Here is a 9,541-nt window from a genome sequence, read left to right on the forward strand (position 1 = left end):
TCTTGCTGGGACCAGCGGGTACCGGAATACTTCACTCGGCCATGCTTATCCGCATTATGCTGGGTGGGGTGTGCGTGCCGGCGGTGTTGACTCAGGCCAATCTTCGTCGGAAAAAGGCGGAAACAATCAGCGCAGACCAATTGGGCAACCGTGTTCTACCAACACTTTAATTGTCGTGAACTCGATGATGGGCTACAAAGCCAGCTTTCGATTTGCAGCACTTGCCACATTCCTCACACGTGAACCCAACGAGTCTCTCCTGTGTACTGGTTGGAACTGGTGCGGAGGCGCCAGATGATTCGTAGTATACATTGTCGAAAGTAACCAGCACATTGAAACCAAACGGGGTGGTTGGCCCTGTCTGGAGTTGCTGAACTCTTAGCTCACCCAGACAGACGTCCAGGCTACCCGGTCGCTACCACGAGGAGGTGGTTCAGCTCGCCGACTGAGATGGTACCTCTGCGCACGCAAGACCACAATTTTCAGAAATACTTTTCAAATCTTGTGAGAACATTGGGCAAATTTTTCCTAAGGGGGAAGGGCTTTTCTAACATAGCTGAATCGTTCGCACTCTATGGATTATAGTTGTCAAACCAGAAGGTTCGCATGACTTTGATTCATCCGTCTCGGTAGGCAGACATAGCATAGTTAGTAACACTGACGAATATCAAGCACAAGCATGGCCTGAATAGATTTCAAAATAAAAACTTAATGGCACCAAACAAACCTAGAGGCAGGGCCTACTTGGTTCTTATTTGAACTGTTCATCAGGGGTTACCTAAATGTGAAAGTCACGGGCTGCTTATAATAAATAACAGTTAATCGATCTCTTTAGGGAACTTAACAATGTGAAGCCGATTGCGAAGTACCATTGTGCATCAGAACCACTGAGAGCAACTTTCCGTAGCATTTAACATCGTTTTTTTTCCAAAAAACAGATCATTATAATCAGCTTCGTGCCTCCCGACATTTACAGAGTGTAGATGTTACAACAGACGTTTATTTTATTGATCCCAAGAAATGCGTTGGTAGTAAGGTGTTAGAAGTGTTGTGCAATGTGTTGATACCAGATCTGCAACATATCAAAATTAAACTAAATTAATCCCGTATATAGTCCATCCATTAGCTAAAGAGTATGATTATCAGAGTTTAATCAGTGTTGTTCACAATTTGAACATCTATCCGGTCTTTTATTGTTTCCTAAGCATAATTGTGGCCACAGTGTGCAGTTTAATGGAATCTCTTGTGTTGACTTTGCAAGATTGGCACATATCACCACTTTCTTTACTCATTTAATGCTGAGTCAGGAACAGTAAATATCTATCGGACTTAAATTCATCCATGCTAGTATGTATGGCACAGTGATTGCCTTCTCCCAGTTTCTAACCAGATTTAGATTCTCCCTCGTTCATGTGTTCTTCTTCCTCTTCCTCCTGATGTTCAAAAGACTAGTGTTTTACATTCATTGGCTTTGCTTTCGCGCGTTTCGCTACACATACGGCACGTGATGCCTTTAGTGAATAATTTTTCACTGTTTTCGAGCAGTTGTAACAGGTAACGCTAGTTTGTCGCATACTAACAGCCAACAATCTTTGTGTGATGCACCGTATACCCGCCGAAAGTTTTTAGCTAATTTTCATCCATCACTAAGAAATACTCTGTCCACGTCTAACTTTGGTATGGTTCTCCGTCCAACCTACCTCTTGAAGTATTTTCCTTCATATTGTCTAAACACAATGCCCTTTCATTTCAGAAGTCTGTATAATCCAGAGAAGCAAGTATTGATCTATCTGCCGGTTTCTTTTATTATGTGCCTTCCTAACGTTTTCGGCATCACAGACAATCCACCTGTATCAGTCAATATAGTTACACTGTATAATACAGGTGTTCACACTACAATGACCGAAAAAACACTGCATAGTCACATTTTCCGTCACTCTGATTCACCAAATTTATTGATTGGATTATACCCGGTTTGTGGAGTTCAGCCAATCACAACGCTGCTCTATCAATAAAGTTATTATTCCATTTGGAATTTCTAATGTCGCTATCGCGCTACTAAATGACTGTAAAACTCGAAAGGACCGATGCTATCAGGCCAGCTGAACACGGACAACAAACGCAGAATTACAGACCGTAAATCAACAGAATTTTTCGGTCCAACATTCTAAGGAAGAAGCCGAAAGGTCTCTTAGGACTAAGGCATAATTAGACTGGCTTCACCGCCTGAGGTTGATAGATAAAAACGTTATGGAACCTCGTTTAGGGAAGCTCTATCAGAGGGGCAGCGTCCTGAAGCTCCCTCCGTAGTTTATCAGCTCTCCTTCGAAGCTGATTCAAAAAATCATCATTTTACTCCCATTTCAGATTGACCTTCAGGAGGTAAAAGAAGCGTACGAGAAAAAATATAACAAGTCACTGGCAAATGCGATCAGAGGTGATGCGTCAGGAGACTACCTGAAAACTCTGCTAGCACTGCTAGGAGAGCAATAACCATACACCAGCAACCTGCGGGAATGATGGATACCTGCTGAACAGGCTCATGCTCGATTGTTGAATAATAGTCTTCATTTTTTAACTGTTTCATTTCCATCTGCTTTCGTTTTTCTTTCGGTTGTGTCATTGCTTTTCCGGAATCTCATTGTGGCAATAAAACGCGTTTACAGGTGCGGTAAAGTGCCAAGCAATCTTTCCCTATCTTGAAGTGGCGGAACTTTTCACCTACTGCATAGTAAACAAGTAGTTCCAGTTTATGTCGTATACTTCGTGATTCCCCTACTCCCCGGTGTATCGGAGCTGATGAAGGAAGAGGCGACTATTTTGAAACCACACATCATGAGAATAGAAAATGAATTCCCTGCCTTTCTACTGTTGGAAATTCAAGACCTGAAGACACCAGCTCTCAAATCCCACATTATCTTCTTCTTATCATCGAAGTTTGGATACATGGTACCCATCAGTTGCACCAGATGGAATAACATCATTCGTAAACCAAAAACCGTATGTCAAATATGTCCAGTTGAATGGCAAATGTGTATCTGCTACTGTGTGCCAAGCTGGTGCATACGATCGCACGTTCCTCACATCCAAACGGTACACTCGGACGTCTGCAAGTTGGAGTGCATTTTAGCAAGTCTGCTTTCCCAAGCCATTAAAACAGTCACTGGACATAACGGCTAACGCATCTAGTGGGGTGAAATTATTCTTAATGTCACTGCATTTGTTTTATTCACAAACCCGTTTAGACGCATTGTCATAGATCCGTAATGGAATCTGTGTAATTTCATCTGCCAGTTTTTAAGTTATGGCAGCCATTTTGTCAGCACATTGGCCTGGTAACACCATGTAGAAATTTGTGGTGCGCAACGACCGTGGCATTTGCTGACTTCTTCAGCCACGCAGAATTTGAGGTGCGTTCAGAGTCGGTCAAGGTCATGTCCAGCGGTTCCTGTGTTGGTGAGCTGTGAGCAAATACGGTTCGACTGATTCGAGGTTAGCAACCACCGGGGAATAGAACTCGCAGTGCGCATAGCAGATTCAACTGCCTGTAAGATGGGCAAAGGCACACACATCAGTTAGCCGGAAACGTCTCACTAGATACACAGCTTCTAATTTGGTCATCCGACGCCTAAATTGATAAACCGACAGAATATAAATGTACAGCGTTCCAATTTGTTAGTCCTTGAGTCATTGGTTGCTTGATGGAGAGCAAAAATAACAGCCCGTCCAAAAGTTACTTCATGAGCCAGTGGGTTGGATAAAATATGGATAAAGACGCTACAGTGGGACTCTGGCTTTTCAAGTATTCACCACCCTAACTGTAGGGAGGGGCAGATCATAGCCTAATTTTTGATACAGATGATCTCTCGCAAAGATCAGGTTGCAAGCCTGGCGTAAATGAGAAATGAATACGCGGAAATCGATGCTTTATCTGGTCTTCTTTGGCTCGTTGATGACGATGATGATGATCAAAGCCACGCGACAGTTAAGGTACCCCGAAATAAAAGTTTCTAGCGCGCCAAAATGGTAGCACACCGCTTCAGTCTTCGCAATCAGTGGGAGTTTTCTGGTAATTCTAGAAAAAATGAATGTCGGGTGCCGTGAAATTATCCACTAGCTCATAACACAAGTTATCTGACTACCCAGCGATTCCGGCTCCATGGATTCAAAAGAGCAGTCTAAAAAGAAGGGGTTCCATATAGTAGTTAACAACCTATGAGTGATACAATGACAGCTGAATCTCCACAGCATACTATCCGAGATGCGTTTGTTTACTTCTGTTGCGACCTTTTCACTTCCTTGCGTCTGTAACACTCATACCTTATGTATAAAGAACGTCTCGTAGATCGTGGCTCCAACAAAAGGCACCCTGACAAATATAGATAATGTCTCTTTAGCATATCCAACATTATTTTGCGGCTGGGACGCAATGCTCCCACAAGTAAAGTGTGGTGTATCATCAATGGGCCCGCAAGTCAGTTACTACTCAGAAATCCTATGATTAGACTATAGGCTTTGTCCAACAACATACCCAGCAGTTGCAAACCGCACTTTTCGCATCCAACCTCCATGCAGCTGAAAATTCTAAGACTCAAGGAGACATTGCACTGTGCATATGTTTTGCTTCATTTTAGGATTCCACTTTTAAGTGATCAGAAATACAGTTTTCTGATTCGGTCGCTCATTGGACCAAGATTTTATGGGTGCTTTCGAGTCACTAATTCCACAGGGCATCCACTCGAAACGATTTGCTGAACATAACAGTTAGGACGACCACTACTAAAATTTAGATCTGAGGTTGGAAGGCAACAGAATTGTAAAATGAAGCGTACATCAGTTCTGCCCGTTAGTATTTGTTTAGAGTTACCAATGGAGTCGTGACAACAAAACAGTCTAAAACGAGGAAAAAGACAACGGTTTTTCTATTTTGCCACGGAATTTCATGGAATTTCGAGTAACATAAGAGAAGCCAAAAATGGATCTTAAAATTCACGGGACGGCTTTGTGCAGACATGCCTACCGGAATAGGTTTTTCGGTTGTAACTTGAACTAGGTACACGTAAACTGATGCCGGATAGGAATTAGCGAAATTACCCCTCTGTCGATCGCTGCTGATCCAGCTTTCTGTAGTTGTTTGATTTAAAACGCACCCAACGCGCTCCTTCCTGTTATCCAAGGTTGCAGCGTCGCTTCTTCTTGTCTATCCCACAACAACTTTTCAGAAACAGGGTCTTTAATCCAACCCCAGTAAACGGAGCGTTTACACAACCTTATTCTGCACTGGATGATTTGTTGCCAGATGGTGGGAGATCAGCAGTTGGCTATTCAATTCACATCCGGGTGGGAATCTCCATCAACACACTGCATGTCTGTTCTCGTTAACCAGCTGTGCTGAGCTGCACAGAACCTGTAATTCAGCCATCAAACAACTAAGTGGCATGCTGGTCGAAATAAATCATTGGAAGGTATCCATCTTCTGGCATCTCAAGTAATGGGTCAAATGAGCAGTCAGTTCGACATTTTAACACTGAACGAAGTCGACGTAATTGAGAATACCAACCGAGACTCTATGCATCTGCAAACATCTAGCGAACCATGACATAAATGGTTGGATCGTTTTGGGTGTCCCGATAATTTGAAATTCGTACCAATAGAAAGCATATTCATCTGAGAAATCTTGTCAGCAAAATGTCCTTTGCTTCCTTTTAACATCAATGTACTTTGGAAATGAGTGTATTTCGCAACTGTTCTTCGGGAAAACACCAGTGGATTATGGGTTTGGCTGCACGTGGGCGCGACAACGAAGCTTAGTTACAGTATAACAATAAACGACAAGTCGGTAGTGGCAAACATACACACACAGAACAGGTTTATCCGATTTGCGTGGTTCGCCATTTTGTGTTTGACAGTATTTGGGTTGTTGTGACAAGTTTTTGCAGCAAATAAGCATGGACTTACGTCTGACAGACCCATTGGTCATCGTTTCACAGTTATTGATGAATCTTATAGACGTTTAGTGAAAGGGTCGGCACCATCCTTTCTGTCAGTTAGATGGAATATGAAAGCGTTAGTGAAATTTACAAGGTTGTCTCGTATAGGGAATTAATGTGGTGAAGTGTTGTCGAACGTTGCCAGTCTTCCGGGATTTTCCTCTTTGCGGATTGAGCCTATTGATCCCTGTTTCGTGGTGAATCACACAGAATTTCCAAGCCTGAGTTTGTTTTATGTCCGGTTAGACTTGCGACGGTACCACATATCTACGGTCCTATTGAGTGTTGGGGGTGTAGGTACATCGGACTTGCGTTGTACGCTAGCCCTAACCCTCCCCCTCCCACCCGCATTCTCTTCTTTCCACTATAAACTATTATTTAAATAAACTGACCTGGTTGTGGGTTAGTGATGCACCACTGTTCTCATCTGGTGTTGACGGTGAACAGGCATGTTTGGTTCCACTCCAATCGCCACAATCTCCTTATATAACCACGTCATATTTCACTTAAAATGAACTAGACTTGGATTCTTACCAAACCCTACAAACTCACTCAAAATGCTCACCTATAAGGAAAAAATGCTGATGTGGCACGGGTTTCAATCGTAGCTCAGTGTTCGTAAGCTGAGCTTGCAAAACAAGCGTCAATCACACCTAGAGTAGCAGCGTGTCAAGAGTACCAATACACGAGAAAATAACCTCACAACATACGCGGATAACTTGAAAGCCCAAGGAGATAGGAACGCAGATCTTCCCAACAATGATACCTATCAGAACGACCAATGTGACTTCCGAATAGATTGTAAAATGCGCGGATGGAGTAGGCGTCAGTAGTACAGAATCGGCGTCAACTATCATGAATTACCGTTCGTTTTGAAGTGTAACAAGTAGGTTCATAGCGGAGCACCATACTGTTAGTTAGTCGAGGCTACTAAGGTAAACTTGGCACGTTGGATAAACATTTTGAACATAATCGGTTGCGCTGAGCACCTTAACAGGAAGAATTTGAATATACAGATCACCTTGTTGTGCTCATTGCTTTGAAATCCTCCTCAAAAGCAGGAAATTTTTTTCTCTTATGCGCCGCCAAAATGAATACCGATAATCATACGAAGTTAATACCAAAATTCTAATAAAGTTACGAGATAACTGATCTTTAATTCTTAGTGTCGGCACATCGTAAGAACCAGGCCAAAGTGCTCAAATGCAGATGGCCTTGGCAAAAAGCCTGAGTAGCCTAGACACACGGAATGATAATGATGGATTTGCGTCAAAAGATCCATAGATGGTCAGTGCTTTAGGTATGATGCATGTAACTCAAGATAGTAACCAGGATACAAGATAGATTAGAAGATGCATGATGCAACAACCGAGACAAGGAGGTACAAAACTATACCTATCCCGACAATGGAAATCAAGGACAAAACACTGGATAAGAAGCATTTGCATTGGTTGTTATTTGATGCTTTTGGATGACATCACAGTTGGTACTAACAAGTGACTGACTCTGGCAACCTAGTCGGCATGAGATCCGAGGCATCGAAAAAGGCCGATTGGAATAAAATTGCCAAATAACTCCGAGTAAGTGAGCAACACACAAAGCTCAAGTTTGCTTTTATCTAAGACAAACTAGGAAATGAAGTTAGACAGTGCGACAGAGATGTTCAAAGCTGGTGATTGCATGTATGACAAGTACGTCCGCAAACCAGTGATAAGTGGTAAGCAATGAAGTAGCTTACTGACGAATGGTGATATATGAGGTGATGAACTGTACATGCGATTGGAAGAATATTGTTGAACTGTGATAAGGCATATTAGAAAACCTTGCAGTAAGTCGGGGGTATAGTTAACGGGGAAAATACAGCATCAGTCTCGAAGTCAAAAGACAATGATTAGAGGAAAAGTTGATAGCAATAAAGTACACAAGAGGTATAGCTGGTAAGAGACGGGCACATTTGCACCTAAAGTGTGAAAGCATACGACTCAACGCAGGAATGACAGAATCAGGTTCAACATGTGCGGGACAGATGTACCTGTATCAGATGAGAAAGTTACAACGGTTCGGTGAAAGTGGTAATCGGAACCATTTGAGGCCGGTTAAAGGTGGTGAAATGCAGACGTGTCCATAACAGACGAACCATATGGCGGTGACAAGTCAGTATCATGTGCTGCTAGAATTGATGGAGTTGGACATCTCGCTATGACTGAGCGACCTCTGCTTATTGATTCTTGCACGCTCCTCTGGTGGAAGATTCGGCTTGTTGTATTTTAACCAAGGTAGTTGCTCCCGAAAGATCTGAAATAAGCAAGTAGACAAAATTTTGGCCTTGAGATGGAGTCGTTAGACTACTTGGTTTACAGAATTCGCAAATGAACAGCAGAAGATGGGATATGCGTGAAAAAATAGCAGACAGAACATTCGGAAGCTGTTAATTAGATGCAGCTGACGAAGTTCTTCCGGACGATTTATCGATTATTTCTCCATTAATCAACCCAATACTGCTGAGAAGCGCGAAGCTCAGGAAAGAGATCAACATACACACAAAAGAGCTTGTTCTTAAAGGAAACCCAATCCAGGATTAAGTGGCACCGTCGGCCGACGGGCAGGATGAAAATCCACACTCACTTGGACATCTCCACCCCCAGCTCGATGTTGGGCGTTCTTAAGAGAGCCAATTTTTGACTTGGCCGTTTTGTCAAACTCCAACTTGTGTGAGACAATCTGAATAGGAACGAAAAAACGTAATCTATGTTGAATGGAAGTCGCTAGACTTACCGTCTACATTGAAACTCAGGCTAGACCAGCTAATACACTTGGCAACGCAATTAGCGAAATAAGAACTTCTAAGTAATTGGTTAGTTGAAGAAACACAACCCAGATGTCGTCGAAATCAGGACATCTGTACAACAGCATCAGATATCGAGTGTGAAAGTGAAATGTATTTATTGAAAAGGTGAGTCCAAGCGGGAAAACAAAGGTAGACCAAACAAACAACCTTTATCGGATCGCCCAAAGATCTGCATCACGTGTAGAATGGTGCTGACAACCACAGCTCGTTTAACAATTACGACTGGGTAATGAAGAGGGTTGAAGGCTAATGGGTCTCTCTGAACTGTTTTGGCCAGGGGACCGTGCTAAGTAATTTGCTGCAATATACCAGATATCATGGATCAAACCCATCACTGGTTAGATGGATTAGCGAAAAGTATAGCAGGGATGGGGAAATATCTCTTTAATAGATGCACAATTTTACACTACACAGCCAGGTATTCGAGTTGACATTGCATTTAATCAAAAGGTGTAGCTAAACAACGGAAGCGATATGAAAGCAGTCTATGGAGGTGCTCATTATCCTCATAATGCTCTCAGCTACCAAAAACCTCTACGCGTTATGTAAAGCTTTCTACGCCTAAATGTTGCAATTTGTTGCGTTTGTGCTCAATATAAAAACCGCCCTAACCTGAAAGTGGTAATCGGAACCATTTGAGGCCGGTTAAAGGTGGTGAAATGCAGACGTGTCCATAACAGACGAACCATATGGCGGTGACAAG

The 9,541-nt window shown here is 42.6% G+C and overlaps 2 protein-coding genes across 2 annotated transcripts in view; one reads left to right on the forward strand and one right to left on the reverse strand.

Moving 5' to 3' along the window:
* The window catches only part of T265_08894 (hypothetical protein), a gene marked incomplete at both ends in the record, with an annotated part of 36,991 nt that extends 33,753 nt beyond the window's left edge, over nucleotides 1–3,238 (forward strand). Inside the window, one exon of the mRNA XM_009174822.1 lies at nucleotides 2,368–3,238. Coding sequence (XP_009173086.1) covers nucleotides 2,368–2,493 — 126 coding nt within the window. The remainder of the gene's footprint in view (nucleotides 1–2,367) is intronic.
* Nucleotides 3,239–7,416: 4,178 nt separating this feature from the next.
* T265_08895 (hypothetical protein) lies at nucleotides 7,417–9,527 on the reverse strand (the record flags this gene model as incomplete). The annotated part of the gene is made up of 3 exons (XM_009174823.1): nucleotides 7,417–8,285; nucleotides 8,616–8,736; nucleotides 9,451–9,527. The coding sequence occupies 3 exons, from the start codon at nucleotides 9,525–9,527 to the stop codon at nucleotides 8,151–8,153; spliced, it is 333 nt and encodes a 110-aa protein (XP_009173087.1).
* Nucleotides 9,528–9,541: the final 14 nt, after the last annotated feature.

Source organism: Opisthorchis viverrini, assembly GCF_000715545.1.
Source record: "Opisthorchis viverrini unplaced genomic scaffold opera_v5_244, whole genome shotgun sequence".
Lineage (NCBI taxonomy): Eukaryota > Metazoa > Platyhelminthes > Trematoda > Opisthorchiida > Opisthorchiidae > Opisthorchis > Opisthorchis viverrini.